Source organism: Sturnira hondurensis, unplaced genomic scaffold (genome assembly GCF_014824575.4).
Source record: "Sturnira hondurensis isolate 20B ecotype Veracruz unplaced genomic scaffold, ASM1482457v3 Scaffold0021555, whole genome shotgun sequence".
Lineage (NCBI taxonomy): Eukaryota > Metazoa > Chordata > Mammalia > Chiroptera > Phyllostomidae > Sturnira > Sturnira hondurensis.
In genome coordinates this window covers 2361137-2377553 of record NW_028094186.1, presented here as the reverse complement: position 1 = coordinate 2377553, position 16417 = coordinate 2361137, and the positions used below count along the sequence as shown (strand labels likewise).

The 16417-nt window shown below is 51.5% G+C and overlaps 1 protein-coding gene across 2 annotated transcripts in view; it reads left to right on the top strand.

Annotated features, from left to right (window-relative positions):
- Positions 1-15027, top strand: part of NIPAL3 (NIPA like domain containing 3) — a 43591-nt gene extending 28564 nt beyond the window's left edge. For both annotated transcript variants that reach the window (XM_037032685.1, XM_037032684.1), the window contains exons 7-12: positions 32-128; positions 2373-2508; positions 4482-4570; positions 5874-5937; positions 7699-7793; positions 11874-15027. In XM_037032685.1, coding sequence (XP_036888580.1) covers positions 32-128; positions 2373-2508; positions 4482-4570; positions 5874-5937; positions 7699-7793; positions 11874-12073 — 681 coding nt within the window. In that variant the 3' untranslated portion in view covers positions 12074-15027. The remainder of the gene's footprint in view (positions 1-31; positions 129-2372; positions 2509-4481; positions 4571-5873; positions 5938-7698; positions 7794-11873) is intronic.
- The last annotated feature ends 1390 nt before the right edge of the window (positions 15028-16417 follow it).

The window sequence follows — 16417 nt, the reverse complement described above, 5'->3', positions numbered from 1 at the left end:
CGCGCCCACCCCCTCTTGCTGCTTTTCGTAGCTCGTGGAGATCATTCTGTTCTGCTCGCTACTGTACTTCTACAAGGAGAGGAATGCCAACAACATCATCGTGATTCTTCTCTTGGTGGCGTTACTCGGTAAGTGGGCCGGGCGCGCGAGGTACGCCCTCACCGCGTAGCACCAGAAGGTCCCTGCTGGCTGGAGGCAGTTCCCGTCAGTTCCATCACACCACGGGCTGCGTCCAGCATTCTCATTCAGGTCCCGAGTCTCCTAAGTGCCAGGAATGTGCTGGAAACTGGCATCAGTGATGCACAGGACAGACAAACCCCAGGTGCCTCCACTGTGAAGGGAGGAAACGGCAGCGAGCAAGGGGACAGATACCCAGTAACATACATTTGGCTGGTGATGGGTGCAGCGAGGGAAAGGGCAGGGTAAGGGCAGAGAGGGTGAAGAGGTCGTTTCAGAGAAGTCACAGGTGGGCCAGGTTTCCACAACCGAGTCCTTAAGGGTCTGTGGGAAACCAGTCAGAGCTCAGGAAGCAATTCTGGATTCAAAGGCAAGGATTGCTTTTGTTCTCTCTTTTTTTCCTTTTCTTTTAGAGAGATGGGTGCCACGGGGGAATGGTCCCTAAATCAGATTGGGGCAAGGCTCTAACCCCGCACAGTGTTTGATTACTAAATGGAGCTTTGATAAACGCCTGCTCTTCCTGGGGACAGGGTGCATTATTTTTATTTTTCTTCAAACAGCTTTATTTTTTAAAAAAATAAAATTTTGTGTATTTATTTTTAGACAGGGGAAGGGAAGAAGAAAGGGAGAGAAACATCAATGTGTGCTTGCTTGCACGCCCCCTGCTGGGGACCTGGCTCGTGACCCAGGATGAGTCCTGACTGGGAATCGGACCAGCGACTGTTGATTCACAAGCCAGTACTCAATCTACTGAGCCACACTGGCCAGGACTAAAAACAGCTTTATTGAGACATAATTCACATACCATAAAGTTCACCTGTTCAAAGTACACAATTCGGTGGATTGTAGTGTATTCACAGAGTTACGCAACTGTCATAGTTCAAGTTCAGAACATTTTTGTCACCCAGAAAGGAACCCTATGCCCATGAGCAGTCACTCCCCACTTCCCCCTCCTCCCAGCCACTGGCAACCACTGACCTGCCTTCTGTCTCTGTGGACTTGTCCTTCCGGGTGCATCACATGAACAGTCATACCTCACGTGGCTTTTTGTGACTGGCTTCTTTCATGGAGCATAGTGTTTTAGGGGGCTCATCCGTGTTGTAACATGTCAGCAGTCCATCCCTTGGTGATGTTTTAAAACTGGATCAGAAGATCATGGTCCTGAAACGTGTTTTCCTGCTGAATAGCAAGGCCAGAAGGTTCCGAGGCACATCGGCCACTCTCCGCCTGGCCCCTTCTCACTCACAAGGGCAGCCTGATGAAGCTGCTTATCTCGCCTGGCTGCTGCCATTTGAAACCCGGCCTCGGAGCAGAGGGGGCGTGGAAGCCGCTGTGCGTGCTGGGCTGCGTGTGCTGGGCTGTTGGCTGGAGAAGGCAAAACCAGCAGAAGCTGAGAAAAACGGGAAGCAGAGCATTTTGGCTAGAATGAGGGGCTCTGTTCGCACCACCGTTGGGGGTGGTTTCTTTTAACTCTTGCTTCAGCAGGGGGATCTGACAGTTTAGAGTTAGGAGTCATTTCTGTGCCGGTGGTCTTCATGATGAAGTGAGGAAGACCATATTAGAGTTTGTTGTCACCCCCACCTTTTAAGTGGTGTTTCCTGCACATGTCCCATCACGTACACACACATCAGCACAGTGTTGCATGACTATAATTTTAGAATGCATAAACACATGCGTATTGGAAAAGCATGTGCCCATCCATTGGGAGTAGGGTTCTAAACATTTGGGACTTCTGTCCAAAGAAGTGATTTTTAAAAATACAATTGAGTGAGATTGTTTTTTAAAGAGCACTTTACACAGTATGTGTTTTTCCTGTAGTTGCCGGGAATCCATTCACAGACTGCGTGGTTCCCACCGTGTCCCGGGCACCTACACGAGTTGTGGGGATGAAACGAACCCACTCCAGGGTTTGGAGACCCGAACTTCTTGCTTTTTCTTGGTAGAGTTTAGAATCGACATTTGGAAATACCTGTCAGGGCTCTGCCTTCCTTGCTTCTTCGATATAGTGGCACCAACGGTGGGGAGTCCAAGAGAGCTGGACAAAGAGCGTCTCCTCGCCGTGCGAATCACTGCGTTGGCAGTGCCGGGGTTCCCTCCATTCTCTTCACCAAGGCCTTTGGGGTGATAAACTGGCTTTCAGGGCCTGACTCCCTCTGTTCCCCAGGTCCCCACATGCCTGCTTGCCCTCTTTGCAGGCTCAATGACGGTGGTGACAGTGAAGGCCGTGGCCGGGATGCTTGTCTTGTCCATCCAGGGGAACCTGCAGCTGAACTACCCCATCTTCTACGTGATGCTCGTGTGCATGGTGACGACTGCCGTCTATCAAGCCACGTGAGTAGCGAGTTCTTTCCTGCTGGGCCTCGACGTACAGGCCGGGCTCTTCCATCGTCCGGGCCCCATTTCCTCATTGTTGAAGCTGTGGGGAAGGCAGAACGTTCAGACGCAGCCTGCCGCCGGGGTCTGGCGCCCGCCGCGGAGAGCGTGGAGCTGCTAACTTGCTGAGCTGTCACGTGGAGGAGGTCTGTTGCTTGAAAGACAAAGCCTGGAGTGCGTGTGCTTGACCCTCTGCGTCAGAACGTGCGAGTTGGTCAGAGGCAGCCTCGCCTCCCGCCTGCTCCTGGCAGGCACGCGTTCCCGGCGCTGGAGGCACCAGTTTGTCGGGGAGGTAAAAAACAAAAGGTCGTCAGTTCTTGTCCTCAAGATCATCCATCCCAAGCGGATGGCCCCCAAATCATCCCAAGTGGAAGGGCGAGGGGGGATCACTTCGCTCTGAGCACAAGAGTTAAGTCAGAAGCAGCCATACCGAGGAGGCCTTGTTCACATTTGAGACTCGGTGACCAGCAGTGGGCCTGGAAGGGAATGTGACACCCTGTGTGGGGACAGGAGGGTGGACTGCTCAGGTTTCCGGGTGACGCATGAGGCTGATTCACCTGGGCAGGCCTGGGCTCACTGTCCACCAGCCTGGCCTCAAGGGATGGTAGGAGTGACTGATGCCCAGCGTGGGCCAGCCTCGCTCTCCCTGATTCCACGTGAACTTGAATTCATTGCATCCCCACAGCACCCCATCCATGTGGGTGCCACAGCCCTCATTCTGCACATGAGGGGCTACACAGCAAGGTGAGGTTGAAGGGCCAGGAAGTGCTGGAGCTGAGATCTGACATCCTGCTCCCAGCCCACGGCCCATACCCCTCTGCTCCACCCCCTCCCCTCAGCTTCTCTTCGAGGCAGATTCTTTGTATGCACACGTGAATAACAGCCCCTGCCTGAGGGAATCACGTAAAGCAAGATAGATTGCATCTTCTCTTATGACCACTGTTACTCTGTCGATGATGGCTGTTCGCAGTCCTGTGGCATCAATTCTGGGCATCGCCGCCAAGCCCCTGCCAAGCGGAGACCCTGTTCCCAGCACCTCAGGGGTTACTAGGACGAATCAGATGCCCTGCCCACCTCCTGAGAGCTTCTCAGTCACCTACTCAGTACATGTTCACTGAGGGCCCACTGTGTGCCAGGCCTGTGCCTGGCCTTCCACACGCACAGACTATCCTCAAGTCCCACAGCCCTGCTGAGGGCAGCCCAGGGAACATGATTACAGCTGAGTGGGAAGTAAGCAACCACAGTAACTAAAATACTACAGAGAAAGGACAAAGATATATTCTGAAATGATGGCAGTGTTTACCCTAGAGGGAGAGATCAGGAATAACTCCAACTTTCTCTCTTTTTCCTATATACAGGGGTAGGCAAAAGTAGGCTTACAGTTGTGAATATGCAAAATAGTTTATTCTTGTGTGATTATCATCATGACCTGCATGTCTTTTCCCCCACAAATGACTGTAAACCTACTTTTGCTTATCCCTGTATATTACAGATATCATGGTATTTTTGAACGAAGAAGGAAATTTGACTTTAAAACATTGTGAACCAGACAGAATGTTATAACGGAAATTCGAGTTTCTCGGAGTGTTTAAGCCACCCGCAGTGGCTCTTTTTAGTGGAGGGGACTCAGGGGACACAACGGTGAGGGAAAGGACATTTCCAGTTACGAGAACCACGTGGTCAAAGGTGTCAGGCCAGGCACGGTGCACTTGGTGAATGGGGATGGGCCTCAGCTTATGAACCTGGGGAAGAACAGGGGCAAAGCATGGACCTCAGACCCAGAGATGCACAGGGTGGCATCTTTATGCACCCAGGGCAAGCTCTGTCGTGGGTCGTCTTCATATTTCAAACCAGGGCTGCTGTCCACAGCTCCCACCTCGGCCTTCCCAGCAGCCCCGCAGCCCGCTGACCAGAGCGCTTTTGCATCGCAGGTTTTTAAGTCAAGCCTCGCAGATGTACGACTCCTCTTTGATTACCAGTGTGGGCTACATTCTGTCCACCACCATCGCCATCACCGCAGGTAAGGGTGGCCAGTCGCTCTGTTTCTGTCTTCTCCCTGAGTGGCAGGGGCAGTGCCCCAGTGTCGGGGGAGGCGGCCGTGCCTTGGCCCATTGCTCCAACTCATTCTGCCCCTGGAGAAAGCACAGGGTTTAGAGCCAGAGAGACCCGGGTTTGCATCCCAGCGCAGAGACAGAACCGTGTGGCTCTGGGAAAATCACTTCACCTCTCTGTGCCTAAGTTCTACATTCACAACCTGGAAGTAATAACGCTTACCTCCTAAGATTGAAATATGTACAAACCAAATGTCCCCGACGTTGTGGCGCTTATGCAAGGTTTCTTTAACCGTTTCGCTGTCCTCTGCTAGCCGCCCGGCCTTCGAGGGACACGTGCCCACAGGCTCCTTCCACGTGCATTCCAGAGATCACTAGTACAGGAAGCATCTGCAATGATAGGGGCTCAGTCCATGGTCACTGTTACAATACTGCCCTTTCCTTCTACTCCACCCCTAATTTTCTTTAAATTTTCTTTCTGAGGGGGCTTTAGAGGCTGCAAGCGTGTCAGAGTTAGTTCATTTTTAAGTGGCCGCGATGACTAAAATCTTCAAAGCGGCAGGCTGCTCTAGCTCCCTAGCAACATTACAGGGAAGACGTGAGCCAAGGTGGGGCTGCTGCTGGCTCTGTGCACAGTCAGAGAAAAGGGGGCCGTGGGGACAGGTCCAGGGGGCTTAGTCAGGGACAAGTTGCTGCTGCCCATTGCTCCCCTCACTGCAAATCTCGTGGGATCCTTTTCAAACTTATTTTCACCAGGGGCCACATCAGCTTCAGGGTAGTCTTCAAAGGACCGAATATAATTTTAGAACTGTATAAATGTAACTACTCCTTAACGGTTAAGCGAGAGCTTGGTGCCACCGCCAGGTAGAAGCAAGGTGCTGTGCCTGATAACACAAGGTGGAAGGCTGGGTTCGGCCCGCGGGCCTTGTGTTTGCCACCTGTGCGTAGCGTTTAAGAGAGAAAAGTAAAGATGCACGCCTGAGACGGAAGTTGTGGGCACGCCTCAGAGAGAGCCCGCCATTTTTGTGAGACCAGTATTATCTCGAAATAAAAAGTTAAAAATAGATGAAGATAAGAGGGGCCTAGGAGTGGGAGAAAGAAGACAATCTCTTCCCTTAAATGGCTTTTATTCCATCCTTCTGGGGTTTCAGTAAGTGCAGGCCCAGTAGTTTTTGATTGCTTTGGTTCCCTTCGGGGAAGAGAGCTCAGCCAGGCCCCGACACAGGGCAAGCAGGCCGTCTGAAAACAGCTCCCTCCCACCGTCCGCTGCAGGCGCAGTGTTCTACCTGGACTTCATCGGCGAGGACGCGCTGCACATCTGCATGTTCGCGCTGGGGTGAGTCCCGTCCTCCTCTCTGGCCCCAGGGCCTTGTGCGCAGCAGCGTGCCGGGCAGGCAGCCCCTCTCCCCGTCCGGCCTGGGCCTCTCAGGCAGCGCTTGAGAGCCAGTGACTTGGTGGGGCTGGAGCTCTGTCCCCAGAGGGGACGCTTTACTCCCCTGTGGGCTTTGTTTCCTTCCCCTTTCCTCTCTTCTGGTCTTTAGTCTCCTTGTCATTTCTAAAAATCCTACTTTCGTACTTGAAAGGCCTCACTCTCTGTACTTGAAAGGCCTCGCTCTCTGACCTCAGATCAAAGAAATGCATATTGAAGCTACATGAGGTGCCACCATTTTAACTAATAGGACTGACAATATTCCATATTGGCAGGAGGATGAGGAGACCTGAGAAGTTCTTTAATGTGGAAGAGGGCAATTTGGCCGTATCAATAAAAATTGTAAATGAGCGTCCTCTTGAGGGAGCATTTCATTTCTAATCATTTATCTTGGGGGAGTATTTGAAATGGGACACAAAAACCCATGAATGAGGCTACTTCTTAATTTTCACATAATTGGAAGCACATAAGCAAGTAATTGGACGCCACTTAGATGCCCAGCGGTAGGAACAGGTTAAGTTATAGTATATTTATACAATAAAGTTGCATGGTGCCATTTGGAAAAACTGAGGCCGGTCTATTGGCAGGAATACATCAGGTGGAAAACGTTACTCTTTCTGTTGGTGTGGAGTCTATCCTCAGATCCCACCGTTCCACCTCTAGACAGATATATTCCCAAAAGAAATGAGTACGCATATTGACCAAATGACTTATACATGGGTATTTATAGTGGCTTTATTCCTAACCTGCCCAAATGGGGTACAGCCCAAACGGACAGGAGAGTGAAAAACACACTGTGGTCTATGCAGACGGTGGGCTCACCACAACGATGAAAACAAATGAACTAGAATGCACAACAAAGTAGATGAATCTGAAAAACATTTGCTGGGTGAAAGAAAGTAGCCATGAAAGAGTCATACACGCTGCGAGGTAGCTTCGGAGAAGGTCAGAACCTGGCAAATCGAGTTTGTGGCGAGAATAGCCACAAACGGTGGTTTCCTCTGGGGGACGGTGGCATGAACTGGGTCAGGGCCCAAGGACACCTTCAGGAGCGGAGGGGATGGTGATGTCTTCTCCGTCGGCCAGGAGGTGATCGCACGTGTGTGTATACAGATGCAATTCGTGAAACAGTAATTAGGGTTTGTTCATTTTACTGCACGAAAATTACAGCTCAGTTTTTAGGAAGTGTGCTTGTTTAAGCTCCAGGGAAATGGAAAAAAACAAAGAAGACTGGGAAAATATATGCCTCCCTGGGGAGTGAGGTGGAGGAGTGCAGGGCTCAGCGTTTTTACTCTTCTCCACTCCTGTACTGAGTAAGTGTGGGCTATGAAGAACTGTTTAAATTAAAACAAACCTTTTCTAAGGCAAGGTTCTGAGATGCGGGCTAACTAGGAGTGAAGAACCGCTCGAGTTTTGCCTGGGAGAGTCTAATTTATTCTGATTAGGGCTTGTGCAGAGTGCAGGCGTGTGGGGGTGTTGTTATTCATCTCACTTCTGCTCCCCGCTGGTCTCGGGACCAGCAGCCTCTGCAGGCCGCTGGGCAGCGAACACCCCCTCCGCAGCTGCAGCCTCCGTGCCCCTGTTTTCCCATTACCTGGGTCTGGAAGCATCCCTCCCAACCTCGCTGGGGCCTTACTTCTCCACCTCCCTTATCTCTCTGTCCCTCAGGTGCCTCATCGCGTTCTTCGGCGTCTTCCTAATCACACGGAACAGGAAGAAGGCCATTCCATTTGAGCCCTATATTTCCATGGACGCCATGCCAGGTAATGTTAAAACCCTTGTCTCCAGCTGGCCGGCTCGTCGCTGTAGAGTGACTGCTACTTCCCGTTCGAAAGCAGACAGCCGGCCGCTGGGTGTGGTCCAGGGAGGGCGTGCTGTGCCTTATTGGTATGACTGTCTCTCTGTTCTTAATTTTTTTCATCTCAGTGTGCCAAAAAGGAGGTAATGGCTGAGGAGCCTCAGTTGGTTCTGAGTACATCTTGCCAGTTCCCGTGTCTGTTTGGGGGTCTTTTAAAGACCACCCTGACTCCCACTGGATATCATTAATTATGCTGTGCAGCACCAGGCTTCACGCCTGCAAAGGGAAAAACCCGTTTATCTAGCTGGAATGGATTGATCAGAGAGGGCAAGGGAAGTAGGATGAATGAAATTCAAATACTATAACCTCACTGCTTACACCAAAAAGGAGTGTAAGGAAAGAGTTCTGGAAAGCTGAATTTCCTAGGACCCAGGAAGAGTTCATGCTGAGAAGCACAAGCTCAAATGCCCTTAAGGCCTCACAGGAGTAAGAGTGTGCCGTCCTTGAAGCGCGGCCCGAAACGGGGGTGGGGTGGCCAGTGGAGAACCAGAGAGGACCTGCCCAGACCGATGGCGTCCAGATCAGAAAAGCTAGGACGCTGGGCCAGCCCCCTTCAAGTCTGCTGACCTAAATTCTTTGGAGTTGCCAGGGACCACTAGCTTTCACCGTTAACTCACACTTGTTATCTTCGATATATTTGATGGGACTCTTTCCCATGCTTCATGAAGACAGTCTGGTGAGCACAGTATAATCACGTTGGTGGCACAGAGGGCTGTGTTGTCCAGAGCGCTGTGGTGCAGGTGTATTCTCAGGGCCCACTGAGGTGCCCCTGCCTCAAATGACCCCCGAGTTTGTGTGTCCACTTTTTGTACCATTTCTTCCTCCCTTGCTATTAAGCCATTGCGTGTTGTTCTTGCCGCTACCGGCCTGTGATTCCTGCTGTTACCAGCAGGGTGACTCCGTGTCCGTCTTGTCCTTGGACCCCACTTGTTTGAATCGTGTGTAGAATCAAATTAAATACGCCCTGAGATGGGGCCTTCAGGTTTCCCCGAGGAGTGACGTGCATGGGCTTTAGTGCATGGACTTTTTCAACGTCTAACCGGCAGCTCAGATGCCTTTTTTGCTTACTTCCTTGTTCTTGGCTGTGTTCCGGATAGATGAGGGCGCTGGATAGCTGAGTTCCAGATAGGTGAGGTGTCAACTCCGTGTGTGTGCAAGTCCGTGTATGTGTCCGTGTGTCTGTGCATTGATGAACTGTGTACGTGTGTGTATCTGTGGAAGTGTTTGTATATGCACATATACAGACGGATTTCCTGGTAGGAAACAAGGTAACCTAAGGTCATCCCGAAGACCAATGTTTCTGTGGCTGGTTTGTGGATGTGGCCCGTGCTTCCTCTTTGTACTTTATGACCCGTGGGAAGTGGGTGTTGAAGGAAGGAGACTCTGCCCTGTTGCTGTAGCCTGTCACACACTATGGGTAGACGTGTCCCGTACCGTGAAGAGCATGGGCTTCGAGTTCAGGTGATCTGGAGTCAAACCCCAGCTCTACGCCCGCCCACTCTGCGACCTTGGCCTCCTTTCAGGATGGTGGCATAACACGCGACAGGCCCCTTGCACAGTGTCTGGGACATGGAAGATGCCTGGTTGAATTTGGTTTTACTGCCCTCTTGCTTTAGAACATTTCAAACATTCGTGTGGCCTGAGGCCAGGTAGAACCTGGAGAGCACCGCTCCGTACACAGAGTGGCTTTCCTAGCTACTTGGTTTCCCTGGCCAGCATCGGGGCCTTGCTCGTGGCCTCGTGGGACCGGTCTCTTCACAACAGACCGGTGCCTGCTGTTCAAGAGGCATTCGAATCCCCCCAATTCACTCCCTGTCAGAATTTGCAGGGGCTTGAAGTAATCCTAGCACCTGAAAGACTCCTCGAGAAGGAGAGAGAGAAAAGCAGGGCCTGGTGGGTAGGAGCTGGGCCTTGCTGTCCCCGGCCGCACACACACACCTCACAGAACACCCACATCGGCAAGGCCACTCTGTGACCTTGAAGGATCGAGACACAGACAGGGGCCACTCCAGAATCACGTCTGAACACAGGCAACACGTGAACATTGTCCGACCGCAGAAAGGACCGACCATCCCCCCAACATGAGTGACCGCTGCTCTTAACCAGTCGCAGCATTAGCCTCCATCTGGTCTTCTCTCCTAGATAAGAATTATTAAGAGCTTTAATTATAGAATCATCTCCACTTCCTGACAGCATTTAATCCAGAGCAGAGCCCTGCTTCCTTACCCTCCCCAAAATCACCTAACACAAACCCAAGTAATGAGTCCTTCCTGCTACCTTCTTTCTGAAGCAGCCCACAGTTCCCCGTGGTGTCCATCTCCCTCCCTGCAGTGAGCTGGTGAAGCCAGCACTGTCAGACGATAGGTGTGTTCCTGGTGATTTGTGGCTGGAGAACGTTGGCGATATCCAAAAGCTCAACTACACATAGTAAGGCCACTCTCTTCCCTGAGGAGTAGGCTTCCCCTCGTCCTCCCCCAGATTCAAACCACAGCTGCTTAAACTGCATCCTGCAGATGACCGTGAGCTCAGGCTTTTGCAATGTGGTGGTAGCAAAGCGTCTTCCACAAACTGGGTCTGCCCAGCCCGTTTGCAGAGTGAATTAGAGCACAGGCCTCAGCGCCAGATCCCAGCTCTGTCTCTCGTCGCTGTGTGACCTTGGGCAAGTTACTTCCCCTCTCTGAATCTGTTTCAGATTCATACTCTTAGCACATCCCTGTCATAGGATTTTTGGAGATTAAGTGCAGGTGTATAGGGTGGCCACACAGCATCCAGTTAAGAGTGTGGGCTTCAGCCCTGGCTTGTGCGTCTCAGTGGATTGAGTGCCGGCCTGCGAACCAGAGTCGCTGGTTCAACTCCCAGTCTAGGGCACATGCCTGGGTCGCGGGCCAGGCCCCCCGGTTGGGGGCGTGTGAGGTAACCACACACTGATGTTTCTCTCCCTCTCTTTATCCCTTCCCTTCTCTCTAAAAATAAATAAGAGTGTGGATTTCAGAGTTTAAATGACCTGAGTGTGAACCCTGGCACTGCCACATCATCGCGTTGTGACCTTCAAATGCTTCATCTTCCTTATTGGTAACTGTAAGGATAGAATGAAATAAAGTTTTGTGATCATGTCTGCCACCAAGTAAATGGTCAGCACACATTAGCTATTGTCATTATTCCTGTTGTTGTTATTACTACTTAAAACACTCAGCCCGGTGCCTAAGGCACATTCAGCTGTCAGATGTCCTCTGTTTTTACCATCATCCCACTCTCCCAGAAAACTCTGCATTGAGTTTCTTATGGTGCAGCCCGGGGACAGGTGGGTTCGAAGGGTCTTAGTTCCCTGCAGGGTCAGACGTGGCCTCAGAAAGCACCAGGCCCCCACCGGACTGGGGGGCTGTAAAGTAAGGCTAAAGGGGTCAGTGACTGGAATCTTTGTCCCCAGATGTACGTGGAGACCCAACATCGCTGTGCCAGAGCAACAAGCGAAATGACACCTCAGCCTGTGCATGGCTCGGGGGGGGGTCCACGTTAAGGCCAGGCTCTCCCTGAGTGTCGCAATGCATCTGTCACCGCGACGTGTCCATGGCGCAAAAGTTACCTTCTTCTGTCAACCATATGATGACGTTCTGTGGATCCTGATTTAACTCAGAAAAATGATGGCATCTACCATGTTCAAAGCACAGTGTTGGTCCCCCCACCCCGACCCCCTGGTGGCCCAGGAAGGCATTCCCCCCATTCTAGGTCGACCGATGGTTGGCCGTGACAGGGGTTGGTCTGTGTGCATACTTCCTGAAGATGCTCCCTTCTTGCTTAGCAACCATAATGTTTTTAGTGTATATTTATGGGTGTTCTTTTTTCAATCTGAAGCATTCAGGAAATCGACAATGCACATGATTAGCTCTTGGGCCCTGTGATTAGTCTGGGGGCGGAGAGAGAGAGGTGCGGCCTCCTTAGGCCCGCTCACGGCCTCATGATTCGGGGGAAACGGCTTTCGTTTCAGGTATGCAGAATATGCATGACAAGGGGATGGCAGTCCAGCCCGACCTCAAAGCTTCTTTCTCCTACGGGGCGCTGGAAAACAACGACAACATTTCCGAGATCTATGCTCCTGCCACACTGCCCGTCATGCAAGAAGAACACGGCTCCAGGAGCGCCTCTGGCGTTCCCTACCGAGTCCTGGAACACACCAAGAAGGAGTGAGCCCGCCCCGAAGGGGCCTTACCTCCCCTCCACTTACAGCTGCTCATGCCGTGCTGTCAGTGGTCCGGCTCCTAGTTCTGAAACTTGCCTTTCAAGTCTAATTTTTGTAACCCAGGAACTGTGTGGACGGGGAGCTTGAAAGGGCTTTGTCTTTGGCAGAGGATGTTATCTTGGTCTTGGAAATTTCACACACTGGGGGGGAGGGGGGAGGACAGAAGCAGGATTCCCTGGGTGGAACGGTATTCCGCCTCTGCCTGGTTAGCCAAGCCGGACTTGGGAAGCCTTCATCAGCCTTGAGGTCGGTAGCTGTGCTTCCTCAGTCATGGATTGAAGGCCGCCACGGTCTTTGGAGCTGATGCGAGGCAGGGTCTGCTCTTCCTCTCCGAGTCCAGGGAGGGGCTGGTGACCTTTCAGTCCTGCCTTTCCCCACCTCACGTGCGGGCCTGACCTCTGCCCCTCTCACTTATGCTTCCGTATTTGTGATAACATTCGTGTAACCTTCACACGGCCCAGGGGGCCAGCCGTGGGTGGGACATTCTGTCATTTGCCGGTAGGAAATGCACTTCCGCCTTCCCGTTGTCTGCCCTCCCAGTGAAAATGTGCTTGATGTGTTTATAGTGGATCTGCTCTGAAAACTAACTTGACTTTGGTTCCATGAACTATTTGTTTGCTCTCCCTCCCTGCCCCTAGAGGAACTGGGAAGTGAAGAGGAGAACGGGACAGGGCAGAGCGAGGGCACTCCAGCCCGGAAGGGAGCGAGACTCCCTCTCCATCCTACAGAATGGGATCACATCACTTAAAAAGAGTAGACAGGAAGTCTGGCTGTTTTCCACGTGTCTTCCTGCACACGAGTGCCCTCTGGGAAGATTGAGGGGGCTCCTTTCAGAAATGGCATTGCTCACCTCCCTCCATCTTCTTCACTACAGATCAGCAAACCAAGCTGGAGTCACTGGTTAATTTCTTTGGAGTCAGCACAGACTGCTTGGGTCCCCATCCCCATGTGTACAAGTCTGGGAGATGCACGCAAGCTCCGAAATGGAGCTACAGCCTTCTTTCTGGCTGTAAGCCTTCTTCCCCTAGACCGACTGTGCACCTTCGAGAATGGCAGGTAAAGGTTTGCAAACCGTAATGAGCCTCAGGATCCCCCAGAGAGTTTCCTTCAAGTGCAGAATCCTACACCCCAACCACAGATACTTCAAGTGGGACTGGGTGGGTCCAAGAGTCTGCATGCTTAACCAGCAGCACAGGTGGCTCTGATGCAGGTAACCCATGCATCACACACTTTGAAAGCCTAACGTTCGAGATGATCTGCTTTAAACCCCCCAGGGCCCAATGCACTCCTACCAGAAGGTTGGAGTGACCATTCCTTGTCTCCTTTCCGGGGTTCATTAGGCAGGTCATGCGGGCCCTGAAGGAGCAGAGGCGTTTCTCCGTTCATTGATTACCACTTAGAGCTACATTTACTGCTTCCCACGGCAGCCTTTAACTACCGGGCAAGATAACAGTGTTCAGAGACCAGTGTTGATAGATCATTAACCTTTATGGATTGTGCTTAATACTGATTTAGTACCTTGACTTCAAAAACTGACTGTTGCCTGTGGTAACACCTCCGTATTGCATCTCAGCCACTTCTGCACTGTGTCTTACACACATGCTTAGGAGATCAGCGGGCGATGAAGGACCTTTTCCCCTTCAGGACAGGTATCAACTCCATGCAACAATATTTATGAGGCATTCATTCACTGTTTGTTAAGCATCTGGATGGTGAGAGCAAAAAGTAAGGATGGTTCCTACCCTCCAGGCCAGCAGCTGGGGGAGACACAAATACCCAAGAAGGGAACCAGAAAGGAAACCAGCAGGCCAGGCCGAGTGCACCAGTGGACCACAGATAATGAGTTTTGGAGGCCCTGCTAAAGGTCAGGCCCTGAGCTGAGAAGGAGGGATTCAAAATGGAGACGGTTTTGGTCCCATTCATTGATGAGCCGCAAACTCAGCAAAGTTTGGGCAAAGCATAGAAGGTTGGGTGGTCACCCCCACACCCCCCCCCCAGGTGAAGGAACCAGCATTTGCAAAGGCACAGAGAGAAATCACAGGAAAGGAGAGCCAGGGAGGGGGGGTGGGAGATGAGCCTGGAAAAAAAAACGTTGGAAGCTGAATCACAGAGGGCCTCGAATGCCTGGTGAGGAGTTTAAAGTGACCCTAGAAGGCATGGGAGTCATTGATGGTTCTTGAGGAAGGGAATGGCAGGATCAACACTGATTAGGAAGGAGGGACACTTACGCAGTATGGGGGGAGGATCTGAAGGGACAATAAATGCACTTTTCAAGGTCAAGCAGCAGTCCTGCAAGACAGAACACAAAAGGGAAAATAAAATTGTTTCATTGCTGTTTGGGGGATGATGACATCAACTCTACACTCACATGCCTGAATCCTTATGTCCTCTCATGGCTCTGACATCCCCCCACCCTCTTGAACATTAAATATGACATCTCCTATCTATTTCCTAGCAGCCATGCAGTTAAACTTGGGTTTAAATTTTTCAGTCATTCTGTCGCCTTTCTCTCCCTACCCTTCTGCTCCCCTTGTTTATTTAGAGGCTGGGACTCTGGATCCCCAAATCAAAGATCAGAACCAGCTCTTCACAGACTGGTTCCTGCGGGTTTTGACAAGGGCTCAGCGCCCCACTTCCTTTGACCCCCTCCCACGAAGCTCCAGGTCTGATGACGCCAGTCCCCCCATGAAGCTTCAGGTCGTGCGTGGGAGGCTTGGCAGCATGGAATTGAATGCTGGGTAGGGAAGGGGGGACTGACGTCCCCTTACTTTTCTGATGGAAACCAGCCAGCCGGATGGTGTGCGGATGCCAGTCACCCGTCCCGGCCGTGTTGGGGCGCCTCCACCCCGCAACCTTGTGAATTCTACATCTAGTCCAACACTGGCTGATACGCAAAAAAAAATTTACTGTGTGTTTCTTTGAGAAGCTATGTAAATGAAGTCACCTTAGAACATATTCTATGTGGATGCTTATATTTTGTTAACTTCTTGACTAATATGGCATGTCTTATTTTTTCAAAAAAATGTGTGTGCTGGGTGCAAATAAAATTATGAAGTGCTATTTAATTTTAAAACAACCCACGTGATACCCGTTGAGTGTGAGTGTCATATTTGGCTAATCGCTTTCCAGAGTTGTCTGGAGCAGTGCTGGCCAGTAGAACTTCCTGGGATGATAGAAATGTTCTCTGTCCGTGCTGCCCGGATGTTCTCTCTCCGTATGGCAGCCACGATCCACATTCTGATTGAGATAAATCACGGCGCTTCAAAGAAAGAAAGAAAACGGGCTCTACTCTGGACATTTCCAGTCCGCTACAACCATTCACAAAACTGAAGACTCCTAAAGGCAGAAAGGGTCAAAGCTCCTTGGGTGCTTCTGAAGTTACAGAGCCAGACGCGTCAGAGCTCTGCGTCCGCTCGCCTCCAGTCAACTCGCTGAAGCCAACAGCTTGGTCTGAGACGTACTAAAATAAATGTGTTTATCTAATTTGCATTTCGGTTTTAACCCATCCTTACAGGCCTCACCAGACCACGACTTTGGCTAGCAGTGTTTTTCCTCTTCATACCCAGATTATTGTCCCACAGGTGCCCGAGAGCGGGAAGTTAGCTCCCTTCAGGGTGTGTTCTCGCCCCCCGCCCCACCATCTGCTTCTTGGAGAGATTTCCAGGGAGGGTTTACAGGGTCCTGGGTGCCCTGCAACATCTCTGGGGCTCCATATTCTGACTTTCTTGTCTGCCACGACCTCTGCTCTAGCAGCCCCTTTGAGACCAGCACTCCGTGAGGTCAGCTGCCCCCTGCTGGTGACCTCCTGCCCTCTGGTCCTAGGGAGAAGACAGCCTGTGGGCCTCCCCCTCCAAAGCATGGAATGGGCCCTCAATGGCCCCTGGAAATGGCTTCTTCTGGGCCAGCCCCTCAGCAAAAATAACCGTGGGGTGGGGTGGGGGGCTCACTTGGCTCCAGGTAGGTTTCCTCACCATGGGTCCAGCAAACCATCCCTTTCTTCTTTACCAGGTTTCTCCAAACACATGCAAGTCCAGACCTGACTGACCCTGAGCCCAGAAAGAGCAAGTCTTTCCTCGGGAACTTGACTTACATCTGCCTACCCAAATAATCCCAACTCGGTGGCACTCCCAGAACTGAGGCAACGCAAGCCTCCACCCTAGAATCAGAAAATATTTCAAATGGTAGATCTTCCCAGCCTCAGAATTCTTATTAAGGCCTTCACCAAGCGCCCCCGAGGGTGGCACCTCCATGAATGGGATTAGTGCCCTCCCTGGGAAAGGCTAGGAGCTAGC